Consider the following 19,742-nt stretch of genomic DNA (forward strand, 5'->3'; position numbering starts at 1 on the left):
GCCTCTTCGACCTGTTTGTTTCCTCTCCACCTATCCTCTCCTCTATCCCTCTTCTATCCGCCTCCCACTCTCTCCCTATTTATTTCAAAACCCCCTTCCCCTCCCCCTCTTCTGATGAAGGATCTAGGCCCGAAACGTCAGCCTCTCTGCTCCTATGATGCTGCTTGGCCTGCTGTGTTCATCCAGCCCTGCACCTTGTTGTCTCGGATTCTCCAGCATCTGCAGTTCCTACTATCTCCAGCTACAGTCTGTTAGTTTTGATTTCTTGTCCTTTTTTGAGAGGAGGTATAAATTGGAATTGCAGGCTGAACAATAGTCCCAGACAGAAATCCCCATTCTGCTGGCTTTGTTATGTTTGTTGCAGCTTCAGTCCAGGGTTTTGCCCAGTATTTTAGGTATTGGAAAAGTTCAAGGTCTTGTCCAATATTTTAAGCGATGGGGTTTTTGTTTTGGTCATGCACTTTTTTGCATGTAGTACTGTGTGTTTTACCTTAATAAAATCTAAAATTCCATGTATTCACAGTAGGTCAGGTAACATCCATGGATAGAGATCAAGCTAATGCTTTGAGTCTAGATGACCGTTCATCAGAGTTTGCGCTCTCTCTCTCTCCATGGATGCTGCCTGACCTACTGTGATTTCCAACATTTGTTTTTGTTTTCAGTACAGATTCCAGCATGTGCATTAATTTGCTCCTCTAAAATCCCTTGGTTTAGTTTCAAGAAGTTTTTTTTTCTTGTTCTAGCTCTTGCCCTCAAATTTCATACATATGGCTATACTGCTTAATGGTTGAAATTTTTTTTTTTGGAAACTCCTATCTTGTCATTGTGTTCAATTTGTAAACAATTGTCATTTTTAAGGTTTTTTACTCTCTGCCTCCTCGATTTGTAAAAGAAATTAGCTGGATTTTGAGTCTTTTTAATGTTGAAAATAAAACCTAAATGTAATGATAATAGTAAAATTTGAGCAGAACATGGAAGTGTGATTGAAGATCATCCTCACTGCCTTTCAGATTCCGACTGCCATGATGCATTTCTAATTTGTTTATTTATATTTCCAATTTATAAAAACTGCTTTAGTTGGTAGAAATTTGATATAGTATATCAAGATATTTCAAGTTATGACCCTTTTCTGTCACGTTTTATGAATGTTGTGAAAATATAGGAACTTTCTTCCATCTCTGCATGTTTGTCCATATTCAAGTAGTTATGTTTATCTTTTTTGTTTTTAGTTGGATATTTTACATTGTGCTTTAATCTTTCTCGTCTACAAAATATGCTTCCATAATGTGAACATGTTAATTACAGTTGTTATAGTAATTAGAAAAACTGCACATTTTGGGTGAACAGAACAATAGCTAATGGTGCTTAATATTTTTAATTGCTCTAATAATTACCATTTCTAGATTGGTGCCATACTTTCCGACGTAATATATTTGGAATGAGCTTTACAAAGATGCTGTGGTATTCTTGTTGAAGTGGGTTGTGTTGAGTTGCATTATATTACAAGAAGTTCTTCAGTAGATAAGATTGTTAGGATTTTTAAGCTTTCTTCCCTAACATTTGAATGAGTCACTTCTTTTTTTTTTTCTCCCTCTTTCCCCCCACCCCCCCACAGATCTAATCAATGGAGCCCAGGAACAGTGTGAATTGCCTCCTATGGATGGCTTCCCTCACTGTGAGAGCAAATTGAAGGTAAAACCAAACCTATGTGGAAAATTTTAATTCTGTAATAAAAACAATATCTTTATCTCTTCCCCTTTTTTTTTTTTTTTTGTTTTCCCCACCCTCCCCCAAACCCCACCAATGCTCTGACATCTAACTTCTCTTTGCTTGCTAGATGTTGTTTTAGTCAAACCTGGGCATGTGTGAACCCTGAAATGGTGTAATATAGCCCAAGCACATTGGATTCTTTCCCTGTGTTAACGGACATGTACTTAATGACGGAAGTCACCAAGTGACTATCACAAATATTGACCAAGACATCCCTCTTTCTCCAACACCCCCTTCCCCAAACACAAATTATGATAAATTGTAGTTTTCCAAATTATGTTCCTGTCTGAGTAACAGCCAGCTTAGCACAAGAGGAAACTGAACCTGAAACATACTTTCTTCTGGGCACTTGAACACCCAGAATAGATTTAAAGAAAAGTTGGTGAGGGGAAAGCCGTTGCCATTCAGGATTATACTTTGCACTTGTACGGAAATTATTTTTGTTTTTAACCCCTTCTTTCCACAATGGATTAGCTTTTCTATATGAGCTTTAACTATATATTTAAAACTAAAACTATTCAAGAATATAACTAAAGTCTGAAAGAGTGTTTAAATCAAAAAGCTGCAGACGATATTTATGAAGATGCATGTGGACGCTTTTCAATGAATCTCATTGACTGCTCTTCTGGTGTCAGCACACCAGCTTAAAAATATTAAGTGACCTTTGTCTCCACCTTCTGAGCCTTGATATTCCAAAGTTGCACAATTCCCCCGTGGGGGCAATTTTAAAAAAAAAAAAAGTCCGTGTTTATTCTGAAAGAGGAACAACTACTATTAAAACAATGCCCCCTAATCTGGACTGACCCACAAAAGGAAAGATCTTTTCCATGTCCACCTTGTCAAGGCCATTCAGGATCTTGCGTCTTTCAGTCAAATCAACCTTCACTGTTGACCTTCAGTGGAAGTAAGGCCAGTCGGTCCAACTATGTTCAATCTAGTTAACCTCCTCTGATCCACATCCAATGCATTTACATCTTTACTTAACCTACAGACAGTATTCAAGATATGAGCTCACCAATACTATATGTAACTGAAGCATGACATCTATACTTTTTATGTTCCATCCTTCTTGTAATAAAGGAGATCATCGCATTAGCCTCCCCAATTATATGCTGTACCTGAACATTAACTACTTGTGACTCATGCACCAGAACACCAAAATCCATCTGCACCTCTGAAATTTGAAGTCATTCTCTGTTTAAGTAATATCCTGGTTTCTCATTCTTCCTAATGATAAGTGACAGCATTATGCACAGTCTCTACCAGATGTTTTGCAAACACAATCAACTTATCCATTTCTGTCTGCACTTTGCTTAACTCTTAGAATGTACTTTCCTATTTGTGTCATCTACAAATGTATCTACCATGCTTTTACTCTCTGCATAAATAATTCAAAAAATTGTAAAAAGTTTGAGACCACAGTGCAGACCCTTGTGGGATTCCTAGTGATATCCTGCCAATCAGACAAAGATCTACTATTTCTGAAGAAGTCACATTAAACTCCATTTGTTTTTCTGTCTCCACAGATGCAAGACCTGAGTTTCTCTAGCATTTTTTATTTTATTTCAGATTTCCAGCATCCACAATCATTTTGCTTTCAATTTTTAAAAAAAACTATTTTGTCTCTCAATATTTTCTACCAACCTATCTCCTACACATGCTGTTATTGTTAACTCATTCCGTGAACCCTTTTTTTTTTCGCAAATAAACTTTTTTATTTGACAATTTTACTGAATGCCTTTATGGAAATCCAAATATCATAGTGGCTCTTGATCTACGGTCCATGTTACACTTAAAAGAAATTCTATAATTAGGCCAACCATGATTTCCTTTTGATGAAACCATAATGACTCTCAGATTTACCTTGGGTTTTTCTAAGTGTGTAGCTATAATCTGTTTAAAAATAGATTCTCATCCCTTTCCCACGACACGTGTCAGTCTAATTGGCCTATTATTTCCTGTTTTCTGACTGCCTTCCTTGAATTGAGGATGTATTTAATGCTTTCCAGTACAGGGAACCTTTCCAGAAGCTAGAAATATTTTGGAAAGTTAATATCAATGCGTCACTCACTGCTATTATCAACCTCCTTTGAGAACCCTAGGATGAAGCATATCTGGTCTCAGTGACACCACAGCACCATCTGTTCATTTATTACCACTTCTTTCATGCTTGCAATTTCATCAAGTTCCTCTCCCTTCCATCTGCTGATATACAACTTTTGCTGAAATTTTTTTGTATCCTCCATGTTGAAAACTGCAAAATATTTGTTCATTTATCTATTTCTTAATTATCTGCTATCAACTCCCCATTCTTGTGCTCCAGAGAACCAATATTCCCTTTTTTTTTCCTTTTTAAATACCTGTCTAAACTCATGCTCTCTATTTTGGCATTTCTAGCTGGTTTTGACTCGTACTGTAATTAATTCCTCCTGTTGAACCTCTTATTTTCAGTTGTTCTTTATATTCTGATCAGTTATCTGACCTGTCATTCAACTTTGAACAGCTGTAACTTTATTTCTGGTTTGTTGCATTCTCTAATTACTTCAGTTAACCACAGATGTTAGGTCCTCTCTTTAGAACTTCTCTATAGAAGGAGTATGCTAATCTAAATATCCCTTTGTATCTCTTGATGTAGTTCCTAGTCAAATAAGCCAATTTACATCAGATATCTCCACTTTCAAGCTTATTTAGTTTTAAAATACTTGTTTCAGAGCCAATCTCCTCCCTTTCAAATAGAAAATTCAGTTGTCATGATTGCTGCTGCCTTGGGTTGTCTTTGCTCCAAGGTAATGTGTTAATCCATGTTAGACAATAAACAAGTTTAATATAAATTGCTCCCTGGTCAATGCTTGAGAGAGTTTCTCAGAATTCCCCATCCAAGTGACTACTGCCTGTCTGATTTTACAGTATGAATGTTGATTTGACTTGCTCATGATTATTACACCACTTTATCACAAGCACCTAATATTTTTCATTTGTAAACTTTGTTGTGCTTAAAGTGCAGTAGCCTGCAAACCACTTTCATTAGTGCCTTCTTTCCCCTCTGATTTTCATCTTTATCCAAACTGATTCTTATGTAGCCACATTCTCAAAATATTTAGATTACATTCCCACTCCATGTTTACCTTTGCAAAGGTCATCTTGCTTAACAGCTTTGGATTGCATTTGCCTAATTCACCAGTTTTGCTGTTTTCCTAATGTCTGTTAGTGTCCTAGCCATTATTTATTATACTGTCAAGTTTTTGTATCATCTACAGAGTTCAAAATTATAATTTTGAAATCCAAGTCCAGGTCTTTTATGCGAAATTATTCGCTAGGTCTATTTTCCAAATCTGTTCCATTGTATTTGAATTTTGAAAGTCCACATATGCATCTGTTGGACTACTCTAATAAAACTTCTGTAATTAATCATCAAAAAACTCTCCGTATAAACTTTGAACTTAAAGTCTTAGCAATCAGCTAAACTCAATGATTTTTTTTTTTAAAAATGTGATGCAAAAATGTATCACGGCATGAATTGTTAGTAATTTTTATGTTGCAAATCCCAGCTAAATAATAAATGAATAAATACCTAGTTAATTTCAGGTGATGGTGGTCAGGATACCAGGAGGATTACTATCCATCATCATCTGTGAATGGTACTATGAAATGTTTCACATTTACTTGAATAAGTAGTCAGCATTTTAGTTTAACAAATTAAAATGATGGTCAGCTTTTAACAGTGCAGTAAGTAATCAGTAGTTACCCTATAGCAATGCAGATTGTGGTCTAAGTCTGGTGGAATTGAAAAATGGAAATAGTTTTTCCAGTATTTTTATCTTTTTAAAGGAATAACATTCTGCACGATTTATAGATGGGGAATTGTACAACTTGACTTCATAGACATCCTAAACTGCAAGAGAAGAGCAAAATAGTTGAACCAATAAATAAATTTAGGAATTTGTGGAATTTGTCAATTCATTACTTTGTCAGAAATTCTGATCAACAATGCAAAGCCTAATTTCTAGTAGTATTAACAGGAAAAATTTCTTGTTGTTTCCAAGAAATACTGATGTTGGAAGGATGCAGTTCTTTGCTGATATGGTTCTATTGGTCATCTTGTCATATTTTGTAACTAGGAAATAATTTGATAGTTACCAAAACTAAAAGACATAGTTTTCAGAAAACAAAATTAATTTGGATGCTACTTTAAATGTCACTGTTTGCGAAGCTGCACTGATACTTGAGCCTCACGACTGCCAGGGTTGTCACAAAAGTTAGACTTAATCAATTTGAATTAGGACAAATTTTCTTGTCTGATGGACTTGGGTTAACAGAAACACTGACCAGGTTGCAATTGTTTTTCTACTCGCTCCCATGAGTGGAAGAAAAAAATTTGGAGAAATAATTTAATAGCACCAATTAAATTAGAATAATAAAGTACAGAAGAGTCCCTTGAGCCCATCATGACAGCACCAACAAAATCTACTCTAAATCTACACTCGTCCCACTTACAGGATACAATGAGGTATACTTTTTGCTTCTCCCAAGACTTCTGATCTTTGATCTTTGTATTAGTTTAACAGGGGTGTTGACTCATGAATTGTTCAGTTTCTCGGGTACTGGTTAGAACTTCTAGCAAGTGGTGGAAGAGAATAGCTCACAATTTTTAAGTTTTTGATTACTTCACTGTGGAGGGAGAAAACTGGAGAGATGTTGTCTCTTGAAGTCTGCAGACCTTCAGCCTCTACATTTGTCATACACAAGCTGTCCATCTGTGCAGAAATTGATCAGAGTTGTTACAGTGCTGCTGAATCCTGGCCAAAATAATTGGCCATAATTGAAAACCTAATCAACATAAGACCATAAGACACAGGAGCAGAAATTAGGCCATTCGGCCCATCGAATCTACTCCACCACTCAATCATGGCTGATAAGTTCCTCAACCCCATTCTCCTGCTTTCTCCCCATAACCCTTGATCCCCTTGATAATCAAGTACCTATCTAGCTCAGTCTTAAATGTACTCAATGATCTGGCCTCCACAGCCTTCTGTGGCAGTGAATTCATAGATTCACCACTCTCTGGCTGAAGAAGTTTCTCCTTCTGTCTGTTCTAAAAAGGTCTTCCCTTTACTCCAAGGCCATGCCCGCGGGTCCTAGACACTCCTACCGATGGAAGCATCTTCCCGACATCCACTTTGTCCAGGCCGTTCAGTATTCTGAAATTTTCAATAAGATCCCCCCTCATCCTTCTAAACTCCGATGAGTATAGTCCCAGAGTCCTCAAACGTTCCTCATATGTTAAGCTTTCCATTCCTGGGTCCATTTTCGTGAACTACCTCTGAACCTCCTCTAGGGCCAGTACATATGGGGCCCAAAACTGTCCACAATACTCCAAATGTGGCCTGGCCAGAGCCTTATAAAGCCTCAGTAGTACATCCCTGCTTTTATATTCAAGTCCTCTCAAAATAAATGCCAACATTCCATTTGCCTTCCTGACTGCTGACTCAACGTGCAAGTTTACCTTGAGAGAATCCTGCACTAAACTCCCAGGACTCTTTGCACTTCAGACTTCTGAATTTTCTCCCCATTTAGAAAATAGTCCATGCTTTTATTCTTCTTACAAAAGTGCATGACCTCACACTTTCCCATGTTGTACTCCATCTGCCACTTCTTTGCCCACTCTCCTAACCTGTCCAAATCCTTCTGCAGCCTCCCCACCTCCTCAATACTGCCTGTCCCTCCACCTATCTTTGTATCGTCGGCAAACTTAGCCAGAATGCTCACAGTTCCTTCATCTAGATCATTAATGTACAAAGTGAAAAGTTGTGGTCCCACCACTGACCCTTGCGGAACTTCACTTGTCACCGGCTGCCATCCTGAGAAAGACCCTTTTAACCCCACTCTCTGCTTTCTGCCAGACAGCCAATCTTCTATCCATGCTGGTACCTTGCCTCTAACACCATGGGCCCTTATCTTACTCAGCAGCCTCCTGTGTGGCACCTTTATCAAAGGCCTTCTTGAATTCCAGGTAGATAACATCCATTGGTACTCCTTGATCTTACCTGCTCGTTACTTCCTCAAAGAATTCTAGCAGATTTGTCAGGCATGACCTCCCTTTGACGAAACCATGCTGACTTTGCCCTATTTTACTATACACTCCCAAATATTCAGAAATCTCATCCTTTACAATGGACTGTAAAATCTTACCCACGACTGAGGTTAGGCTAATCGGCCTGAAATTTTCCGTCTTTTGCCTTACTCCCTTTTTAAACGGGTGTCATGTTAGCGTTTTTTTTTCCCAGTCCTCTGGGACCCTCCCTGACTCTAGTGATTCCTGAAAGATGACCACTAACGCTTCCACTATCTCTTCTGCTATCTCCTTTAGAACTGTGGAGTGTAGTCCATCTGGTCCAGGTGATTTGTCCACCTTCAGGCCAATCAGTTTTACTAGCACCTTTTCCTTGGTGATGGCCACCATGCTCGGCTTTGCTCCCTGACACTGTTGAATTTTTGGGAGATTGCTCGTGTCTTCCACCGTGAAGACTGATGCAAAGTAATTATTCAGTTCCTCAGCCATTTCCTTGTTCCCCACTAATATCTCTCCACCGTCATTTTCCAGTGGTCCAATGTCCACTTTTTTGCCTCTCTTTTGCCCTTTTATATGTCTAAAGAAACTCTTGCAGTCTTCATTTCTATTACTGGTTAGCTTATCCTCACTGCCCTTTGCCACATTATATGCTTTCTCTTTTTTTGCTTTTATGCTATCCCTGACTTCCTTAGTCAGCCATGGTTGCCTCATCCTCCCTCCCTCCCTCCCTCCCTGTACCATGCTCCTTTTTCCTAGGGATGAATTTTTGCTGCATCTTCTGAATTACTCCTGGAAACTCCTGCCGTTGCTGTTCCACTGTCTTTCCTGCTAGGCTCCTCTTCCAGTCAATTCTGCCCAGCTCCTCCCTCATACCTCTGTAGTTGCCTTTATTCAGCTGTAATACCGTTACCTCTGATTCGATCTTCTCCTTCTCAAATTGCAGAGTAAATGCCATCATCTTATGATCACTGCCTCCTAAGGGTTCCTTTACCTTAAGCTCCCTTTATCAAGTCTGCCTCTTTGCACAACACTAAATCCAGTATTGTCTTGTGGACTCCACGGTGAGCTGCTCCAAAAAGCCATCTTGTAGACATTCCACAAACTCCTTTTCTTGCAATCCATTACCAACCTGATTTTCCCAGTCCACCTGCATATTGAAATCCCCTATGATCACTGTGACTTTGCCTTTCTTACTCACCTTTTCTATCCCCTGGTGTATCTTGCATCCCAGCTGCTGACTACTGTTTGTAGGTCTGTACACAACCCCAACTATAGTTTTGCTTTTTTAGAAACCTTTTTGTGGTACCTCCATTCTACCCACACAGATTCTATAACATCTGACCCTACTTCGTTTCTTTCTATTGATTTAATTTCATTTCTCACTAATAAGGCAACCCCACCCACTCAGCCCACCTGCCTATCTTTTCGATAGGATGTATATCTTTTGATATTCAGTTCCCAATCCTGATCATCTTGCAGCAACGTCTCCGTGATGCCTACCATGTCATACCTGCCAGTTTTGATCTGCGTCACAAGTTCATTTACCTTTTATTCCTTGTACTGCGTGCATTCGGATACAGCACCTTCAGCCCTGTATTAACCCTCCCTCTTCTCATTTTCTTTCATTTTTCCAGTGTTTGATTGCTAGCCTTTTCCAAACACTGTCCTATTTGTGTCTGTGCTGGAGACGTTAATCACCTGAGTTCTCCTCCCCTGTCATTTCTTTCATGTTGTTCCACTTAGTTGAATCCACCACTACAGATGTTAACCTGCTGTTTTGTTTACCAATGGGGCAGGTTTCAACCCCCACCCACCCACCCCCCAACCAACTGTTTAGTTTAACATCCTGTTGACCAGCGGATTTTTTTTTTTAAAAAAAAAAAAACCCTTTTCACTAGAACATTGGTCCCAGGTCGATTCAGGTGGAGACCGTCTCAACGGTACAGATCCCTGCTGTTCTAATACTGATGTCAGTGCCCCATGAAAAGAAACCCCTCTTTCCTGCACCACTCTCTTAGCCACGTGTTTACCTCCCTTATTCTCTTGTCCCCATGCCAATTAGCATGTGGCTCAGGCAGTAATCCAGAGATTATAACCCTTGAGGACCTGTTCTTTAATTTGGTTCCTAGCTCCTGATAATCTCTGAATAGGTCCTCTTTCTTTCTTTGTCTTGCCTATGTTGTTTGTTCTGGCGTGGACCGCAACAACTGGATCCTCCCCCTCCCACTCCAATATCTTTTCAAGCGAGTCAGAGATATCCCTTACCCTGGCGCCAGGCAGGCAACACACTTGCTTACAAAGGATACTATCTATCCCCTTAATTATAGAATCCCCTACAACTACCACCTGTCTTTTTGCTTCCCCACCCCACCCCCTCATGAATGGCCTCACGTACCACGGTGCAGTGGTCAGTTGGCTCATCCTCCCTGCAGCCCGTTTCCTCATCCACACAGGGAACAAGTACCTCGTAGCTGTTGGACAAGGTCAAGCTGAGGCTCCTCTGTTCTGACTGCAGGATCCCTCTACCTGCCTCGCTTACAGTCACACCCTTCTGTCCCTGGCCACTGGCCACTGACCAAATTTGAATTACTTAATCCACCAGGTGGGACTGCCTCCTGAAACAAATTGTTCAGGTACTTCCCTCCTGGATGTGCCGCAGTGTTTGAAGCTCCAATTCCAGCTCATCAACTCTGAGCCGAAGTTCCTCGAGCAACCAACACTTGCAGATGTAGTCACTGCAGTTCGCAATGGGATCGGCCAGCTCCCACATCATACAGCTACAACACATCACCTGTCCAGCCATTTCTACTTAGATGAATTAATAAAGTAATTAACTAATTTATTAGAATGAGTTAATTAAATTTGTTGATACTTTCCTCCCTCTGACAGCTTCCAGCCCAAAAAAAGCAGGAAAAAAAATTAGACAATGCCCGAATATAATAGTTCACTTCCCGGCTCGTGCTTTCACCACTCCCACCACTCGAATCAAGTAGCAAAAGCCACCAACTCTCCAAGCTTGCCTCCTGAGTCTGTCTCAACACCCTGTCTCTGGGCAAAGCTTGAACAGACAGCATGGTAAAGTTCCATTATATCATCTCGTCTTCTCAAAATCCCAAACGCCACTGGCAACCAATAAAGCAATGTTGTAATTCAAAAAGCGTTCCAGTAATTTGCTTTTTAAAAATGTAGCAACTCCTTCCACAATTCTTGGTTTAATGACCTATTCATCCTTTCTGCACAATCCAAAGTAAAGTAAAAATGTGATCTATATAATCTCCAGTAAATGATTCATATGTTCTGCATAGACATTAAACTTGTATGTTTTATTATATATACCATTTCTTATTTACAGTGGATGAAGACTATGTGGCGGTCAGATCCTTGCTATGCCAGCTATGGCGTGGATGGGTCCATATGCTCATTTTTTATTTACCTCAGCGAGGTCAGTGGTGGTATTCCTAAATAAGTAAAAGATGCTTTTTGTTCTCTTGACTAATTTGAATAATAAATTACGTGTGAAATTTTTCTTTAGATCATTTGGAGTTTGAGAAATAGGACAAAGAATCAAACTTTGATATGAAGAAACTACTAATGACAAAAATAGGAAAGACTTATAAATGTTGTAATGTACAATAAGCTTTCTACAAAACTGAGTAGAAAGTATAAAATGCACATGCTTTTTAAAAATCTACTAATTAACATAATAAATTGTCTAAATTTCTTGAGCACTTTGTTGCACAATCTTTTTTCAAATTGAAGAATCTTTTATTGTTTGTGTACAGAGATGTTAAATGAAGCTATATGTTTGATCATACTGGAGATGTCTGAAGTTAGCAATGTGGGCTATATTTAAAAGAATTGCCTACCATTTGCATGTATAGCTGTCTCATCCTTTAAAAATAGGTTTCAGAATGGTGTTGGTTTATTTTTCTTGTTTGTCAGTTCTGTGCATCCAGTTTTCAATGTATTTTTCTCCTTTTTGAGGATAGGTTGAAAATTGGTGTCCTCCTCTGCCATGGAGAGCAAAAAGTCCTCGGGAAGAAACGGACCAACAGAATTTGGTTTGTACTAATTACATAATAGACTATACTATACTGGTGTGTATAATCCTGATGCTCTCACTGGCCAATACAGAAGTTGTACTTGCATAATGAAACTATGGTCCCAGTGGTGGAATGCATAGAAGATGATGTAATGGACAACTGACTTTCACATGTTTTAGTTTTTTGGTCACAGGATGAATCCGTGTTGATGCCAGATCATGAGTAGTGAGAACTTAGAAACCTGGTGTGAAGAAAGTTACAAGGCATAATGTGTTCCAACAGTAGCAGCAGTAGTAATCATTAGAATTCAGCTAAATGTCATCTGAGAATATCTACCATGGGGTATTATATGCTATTAGGCATTTTTTTAAAAGAAGCTGTGAGTATTTGGGAATCAGTTGGAATTAAATATGTCATAAAAATTGTAAAGGTTTAATTCCTTAATGTATAAACCAAGTGGCAAACACAAAATCCCTTGAAATAAGTGAGTGCCAGAGCTTTGGTTTTTTTATACAGTTCTGTACTTAAGGGATTCTTGAAACCAAGAAGATAGTGAGGTGATGGGATGAATTAGTAATTAATGATTAAGGCTTTATGTTTCGGTTACATCCTGTAGTTTTGGGTAGAGACTTTGCTTTTTCAGCATTCTCTACACTGGCACAGCACTCCGCTAAACATTGGTATAACCTGGGCATTGAAAGGGTACCTGTTTCTTTAGTTGGGTTTTTGTTATTAAATGGTGCATTAATAAACTGTTTTATCTTGGTTCACCTAATTATTTCCATTGGACTTCTGAAATAGCTCAAGAATACATTTAAATTATCATTACACAATAAACCAAAAATCTAAATTGTAGTCATCAGTAAATTCAGATGTTGAATACATGCCTCAAATGCTATTTGACATTCTTTAATTGTCAATTAAGTATTCTTAGGACTAAATCCCATATTAGTTTCTGTCGCCCACCAAGTCCCTTCCAAAATTCATCAATATGAGGATAGGTTACAGGCACATCTAAGTTGCAATATACAAACATTAATTTGTCTAAACATGTCAGCAACTACTTTCCATGACAGCAAATAGTTTTATGAAATTATTTTTACCTTCTACACTTAATCAGTTGTGTTGGAATAAGGAAGTTAGTGGAAGTTCGTGCAGTCACTTTTGACAGCTTCTTAAATTCTTTTTCATCTGTGCTTGTTTGTACAGCTGAATCTTGGTGTGCTCTTTACTATATGCAACTATGGCATGCCTCTGTTTCAGACTTTCCTCAGAAGAGGTGCAGACTTGCCAAAAAGATGCATGTTAGATTCTCCTTTAGGGCTGTTTGCCATTTCTGAATTTAGTGGTATTCTTTCATATCTCAACCATTCTGAAGACATCCATTTGCACAGATTAGAAGACATCTGAAGGGTATTGTACATTTTAGTCCCCCTCCTGCAGAACAATTTGTACATCCATTCCAAGATGAGGATGTCTTTATTAGTAGCTGTGAAGATTACAGCTTCCTTGATTCACTTTTGTTTGAAGTGAGAGGTGCCTTCTAGGTAAGGTCATAGTATTTCTACTTCTGGCACATCTGCCTTCCTTCATGTGCTCACATCGAAAAATATTTCATAGAGCCACTAGTTTTTTCTGAGACTACACTGAGCAAAACAAGGTAAGTATCTGTTTCATTCCCAGATCAGTTATTTTGACTCTGGAAAATGTTTGTTTCCTGATGAGTTTGGTCTTGTTCATTGCTAGTCATAGCTGGCCAAGAATTCTGATTGAAAAGCTTGTACCAAGTAACTCTGGTTCATAATACTTACCATTTTTGTCATAATCTGTAGCCTGAAATTAGAGGGAAAATTGGAACTTGTTAGTTGCGATTTCGTTTGCATGTCATCGTCGTCATCATCATTATCATCATTATCATTTGGAATTTGATAAGCTAGGGAAAGCATTCTGCCAAGTATAGAGCGATCACAATTAAAGCATGTGAGTAATTAAAATTATTGTCTTTATCACAGGCTGAAATTCGAACAGACTTCAATTACCTCTTTAAAATGATGTCTGTACATGATGAATTTCGATGGATGCGATTAAGAATAAATCGAATGGCAAGTGCCTGGATAGAAGCTGTAAAATCACTTGCTGAAAAACAAAATTTAGAAATCAAGCGTAAAAAGGTCAGTTCTAGAACATTTCTGTAAGACTTAGCTGATTCATGGGATGTGAATATCATTGACCTGCATTTATTGCCTATCCTGATTATACTCTTAAGGCAATAGTGTACCACTTTTCTCGGACTGTTGCAGCTAATGTAGTAAAGGTACTCTCCTCACACTATTAGGTAGAGAGTTCTAAGGATTTGGGCCAGCAACAATGAATGAACAGCAATAAACAGCAAGTCAGTATGGTATATAATTTGGAGGGGTGCTTTTTAGATGGTGTTATTATGCACCTGCTGCCTCGCTTTTCGAAGTGATCAGGATTGCAGATTTGCAAAGTGCTGTTGAAGGATGCTTTGTCAGTTGCTGCAGTGCACCTTCTAAATGATGCATGCTGCTGCCATGGTGTACCAGAGTTGGATGGATTGCCAATGGCTGCATTGGTGCCTAGCTGCTTAAGTACAGTTGGAACTGCATTCATCACAATCCAAATTTGTACTTCTAGTTGGTGAACAGGTTTAGGGAAGTCAGAATGAACAATTTGCTGCAAAATTGCCTCTGACCTAAATTTGTAGCCACAGTAAGTTTGTGGCTGGAGAAGTTAAGCATTTGGTTATTAGTGACCTCCAGGATGATGGATCCAGTGTCAGCAATACTATTGAATGTCAATAGAAGACAGCTAGATTCCTTCTTGTTGGGCAGTTCATTGCCTGGCACTTCCCACTTCCAAGCTTGAACGTTTTCAGATCTTGCTGTATCCAAGTATGGACTGCTTCATCATCTGAAGGGTCGCAAATGGAGTAGCACGCTGAAATCATCAGCAAAATCCCAAACTTCACACCTTTATAATGGAAGGAAGGTCATTGAAGTAGATGAAGGTTCAGCCCTAGACAACTGCCCTGGGACTGAGACAAATCTCTTCCATTGACCACAAGCATCATCTTTTGGGCTACTTCTCAGTGGAGAGTGTCCTGATGCCCATTGAATTCCATTTTGCTTAAATTCCTTCATTACACACGAGTCAAGTGCTGTATGAGGTTAGTTATGTTGATGTGCCACCATTATTTTAAACAGCATCATCAGATGAACATTGCAATTCTATAATGTTTATAATCTGTTTTTTTTTATAAGGGGATATATAGAAGTCGTGAAGGTGTCTTTAAAGATCTTGAAGTGAAAGTTTCATGCATCTGATGTGGATTTGGAGTCCTTTTTGGAATGTTAAATTGCCAACTGAGCATATTTTACCTTTCTGCTCCCAATAGGACTTCTAAATTCAGATGTACTCTGTTCCTATAATATCCACAACATAAAATGTATAACATTTGCCTATCTGGTATTGTATCCACGCGTGCTTGCTTACAAGAACTCTTCATCATTTAAGTTGTTTTTTTTTTAAATTAAATGCTTAGGTTGACGCATACAGATGCTTCAGTTATGAAAAGAGTCACATGATTGAACAGCATTGTGCAAAGTTTTGCTTTCTTGGTTCACAAATATTAGTTTCCATTGGACTGTCACAACTTGATTATCAGGATTGAGGCAGTGAAAGTCACCATAATCCCAGATGGCTAGAGGATGTGCTGTGAGAGAGAAAGACGGGACTGGTAGTGAGTTTAACCTGAATAACCTGTGCTGTTGTCGATCTGCAAGGCAAACCAGTCATCCAACAATGAGTTAACTGAACCCCATTACAGCTATACTCCAAGATTTGTGTGCATGCAGATTTCATTACCTATTTCAGAGTGAGAATGCTTTTTATATATCATATTTTTAAAGTACTATTCTAATTTTCTACAGTAAGTCATTTACATTTTTATTTCTTAGATTCTTATCCATCTTGGCCTCTTGACAAAGGAATCGGGATTTAAGATTGCAGAGAATGCCTTCAGTGGTGGCCCTCTTGGCGAATTAGTTCAGTGGAGTGATTTGATTACAACCCTTTACCTGCTGGGCCATGACATTAGGATTTCAGCCTCACTGGCTGAACTAAAAGAGTAAGGGTCTTAGCTGCATAAAATTCCAAAATGTGAAACTCCTATGAGTCAATTTTTAAGAATAATGATGTTTCTGATGAATTCCAAGTAGTAAGAATAGAAGAATACATAAAATATATTGTTGATCTGTATTCTGCAAGCAAAAGAAATGCTGACATTGCTATAGCTAAAATACATGGATTTCAATTAATTTTATTTATGCAGACCTATCTATTTTGGGCAGCTATCATGTGTGCCATCATTTGGAAGTGATTTTAATTTGACATTTGTATAAAAGCAGAAAATGCTCAATGGGTCAGGTGCCTTTTTTTTTGGAGAAAATCTGTGTGAACGGAAGCATTATCTCTGGTTCTCTTTTTTTGGATGAATTCATGAGTTTTTGTAGTATTTTCAGTTTTTTGACTTGTATGTTCATGTTAGTCATGCTTTTCCTCTCATATCTATCCTTAACTCAAGTCTTGTTCTGCTGTCTCAAAACATTGCTCAATATATATTATGTAGGGGAGGCAATGGCCTAGTGGTATTATTGCTGAACTGTTAATCTCGAGACCCGGATAACGTTCTGGGGACCTGGGTTCAAATCCCACCATGGCAGATGGTGGAATTTGAATTCAATAAAATATCTGGAATTAAGAATCTAATGATGACCATGAATCCATTGTCGATTGTCGGGGAAAACCCATCTGGTTCACTAATGTCCTTTAGGGAGGGAAACGGTCATCCTTACCTGGTCTGGCCTACATGTGACTCCAGACCCACAGCAATGGGGTTCACTCTTAACTGCCCTCTGGGCAATTAGGGATGGGCAGTAAATGCTGTCTATCCAGTGGCTTCTTCATCCCATTAATGAATAAAAATAAAAGATGATATTAGGCCCTCACTTGAAATTTAAAAATTATAATGTGGACAGCGGTTGAGTTCAAGATACCAAGGTGTAGAGCTGGATGAACACAGCAGGCCGAGCAGGAGGTTGAGTTCACTTCTGTTTCAAGCAAGATTCCCCAAAGGGCATTCATGACCCAGATAAGTGTTTGTTTTTTGTTTTTTTTTAATGACAACTGAATTCAAATTTCACTGTCATGGTAGGATTTGAACCCGTGTGCTCAGTATATTAGCCTGGGGTTGTTGATTGCTAGTCACATTAGTTGCATCTTAACTCCAATTGGGGACTGATTTACATTTTAATTAATGTGATTCTGGTATTATACAAACGAGGTCACGTTTAATGATCTATAGAATGAAGATTGCAAAAATTAATGTTCAACTTTTTAAGTGGAACAGTTACCAGACTCTTAACAAGTACTGCAAAGTAATCCTTCATAGCCATGGTGACCGTGTACACTTTATAAAAGTGTTGCAGACTCTGTGTCTGTGGTTTGACGCTAAATTGTAAGCCATTTTTCCCCTCTCAATTGATAGTAGCAATCTTTTTGATTTTTTGACCTTGAACGGAAATTGTCAAAATCTTGAAGCTGTTGTTGTCGTAAACTGAATATTGCAAACTGATGGGACGAGAAACATTTTAAACGTATTTGAGAAAAAACTTAGAGCAGTCAGAGCAGAATGGACAACAGGCTGCTTTAGCAGAGGCAGAACAATTCTGGAAGTAGTAGAATGGAATGTTGACAAAATATTCAAATTTTGCACATTTCAATTAAAATGGCAGTTTGTGTTCTTGTTCTTTTTTCCTACAGCACATTTGCTCTGGTGAGAAACCAATTGCTTTGATGTATAAATGTTTTCAATAAATCTAGTGGCCTTTTACCATGGCGTAATTTTGTAAATATGCCAATGTATATGTCACTATGTTAATCTTAAAAATGTTTTATATATTAGTTTGAATTCTCTGGTTTTAAAAATATTGTATTTGTGTGTTTTCTTTATAGAATAATGAAGAAAGTGATGGGTAACCGGTCAGGTTGCCCTACTCGTGGTGATAAGATAGTAGAACTAATCTATATTGATATTGTTGGTTTGACACAATTTAAGAAGACACTCGGTCCATCTTGGGTTCATTATCAGTAAGTGCTAGTATTTGCGTTATGTACCAGCTGTTCCACTTATTGCAATGATATTTATACTGCATATTGTCATGGTAAGACTTTAAAGTTCCTTTTAAGGATGAAATTGCAGAGCACTCGGAAGTGCATGGTAAAATATGGCTGAGTCAGCACTGCTTCCTCAAAGGGAGGCTATGCCTGACAAATCTGTTGGATTCTTTTGAGTAAGTAATGAGCCAATTAGAAAAAGGAAAGCCAGTGGACGTGATCTGAGGAGGCTGCTAAGAGCCCATGGTGTTAGGGGCAAGGTACTGTCATGGACAGAGGATTGACTGAATGGCAGAATGCAGAGGGTAGTGAAAAATGAGCCTTTATCACGATGGCAGATAGTGATTAGTGGAGTACCCCCTGAGTCTGTGTTTGGACCACAACTGTGCAGGTTATACATTGCCCTCAGTTCCTTTGTAAATGTTGATAAGTTTGTAGACGACACAAAAATAGGTGGACAAAGAAGTAGCAGAGTAAAGTGTGAGGTTATGCACATTGGTAGGAAGAATAGAGGTATAAACTATGTTGTGTAGAAAGGCTTTGGAAATCTGCAGCACAAAGGGACACAAATCCTAGTTCAGAATTCTCTTAACCTTAACATACAGGTTCATTTGGCAGCTTAGAATGCCATTCAATGTTGGCATTCCCTTCAAGAGCAGAAATGTACTGCTGAGGCTGTAATGCTCTGATCAGACTGCATTTGGAATATTGCAGGGGAGGTGATAGTGTAGTGGTATTATCGCCGGACCGTTAACCCAGAGACCCATATAATGTTCTGGGGACCCGGGTTCAAATCCTGCCATGGCAGATGGTGGAATTTGATATCAATAAAATATCTGGAATTAAGAATCTAATGATGACCATGAATCCATTGTCGATTGTCGGGGAAAACCCATCTGGTTCACTAATATCCTTTTAGGGAAGGAAACTGCCATCCTTACCTGGTCCAGCCTGCATGTGACTCGAGACCCACAGCAATGTGGTTGACTGTGAACTGCCCTCTGGGGCAATTAGGAATGGGAAATAAATGCTGCCTAGCCAGTGACGCCCCTATCCCGTGAATGAAGAAAGGAAAAATGTTTTGGGCCCTGCAGCTAAGGAAGAATGTGCTGGTGTTGGAGGGGGTCCAGAGAAGGTTTATGGGGATGAAGTGCTTGTCATACAAGGAGCTGTTGATGATTCGTATGTACATGGAGTTTGGAAGGACGAGTGGGAATCTGATTGAAAGCTGCAGGCTGCTGAGGTTTGGATGGAGTGGACATGGAAAAGATGCTTCTACTAATAGCAGAGATTAGGATCTGAGGGCACAGCTTCGGGGAAGGGACAACCCTTTAGAACTGAGCTGAGGAGGAATTTCTTCATCCAGAGGGTGACTAATCTGTGAAACTAATTGCTGCAGAGAACTGTGGATGTTAGGTCATTGAGTGTATTTAAGATAGAGATAGGGGATCAAAGGTTATGGAGAGAAGACAAAAAGATGAGGTTGCGAAACATAATAGCCATGGTCAAATGGTGGAGCAGACTGCGTTGGCCAAATGGCCTAATTCTGCTCCTGTGTCTTGTGGTTTTATGGTCTATGTACTTCTCCATTCCTGAGAAGGAGAAGAGTGGGAGGGAGAGCTGTGAGCTTGGCGTTTGTGGAATGTCTATGTTGCTAGATT

At 38.9% G+C, this 19,742-nt stretch overlaps 1 protein-coding gene across 2 annotated transcripts in view; it reads left to right on the forward strand.

Annotated features, from left to right (window-relative positions):
* mgat5 (alpha-1,6-mannosylglycoprotein 6-beta-N-acetylglucosaminyltransferase) overlaps positions 1-19,742 on the forward strand; it is a 108,553-nt gene that overhangs the window by 1,461 nt on the left and 87,350 nt on the right. For both annotated transcript variants that reach the window (XR_007262458.1, XM_048598852.1), the window contains exons 2-7: positions 1,616-1,692; positions 11,193-11,282; positions 11,830-11,901; positions 13,896-14,054; positions 15,864-16,033; positions 17,920-18,054. Coding sequence is in view for 1 of the 2 variants with exons in the window: in XM_048598852.1 (XP_048454809.1) it covers positions 1,657-1,692; positions 11,193-11,282; positions 11,830-11,901; positions 13,896-14,054; positions 15,864-16,033; positions 17,920-18,054 (662 nt within the window). In the remaining variant the exon portion in view is untranslated. The remainder of the gene's footprint in view (positions 1-1,615; positions 1,693-11,192; positions 11,283-11,829; positions 11,902-13,895; positions 14,055-15,863; positions 16,034-17,919; positions 18,055-19,742) is intronic.

This window comes from Rhincodon typus, chromosome 7 (genome assembly GCF_021869965.1).
Source record: "Rhincodon typus isolate 14 chromosome 7, sRhiTyp1.1, whole genome shotgun sequence".
In the NCBI taxonomy this organism is placed as follows: domain Eukaryota; kingdom Metazoa; phylum Chordata; class Chondrichthyes; order Orectolobiformes; family Rhincodontidae; genus Rhincodon; species Rhincodon typus.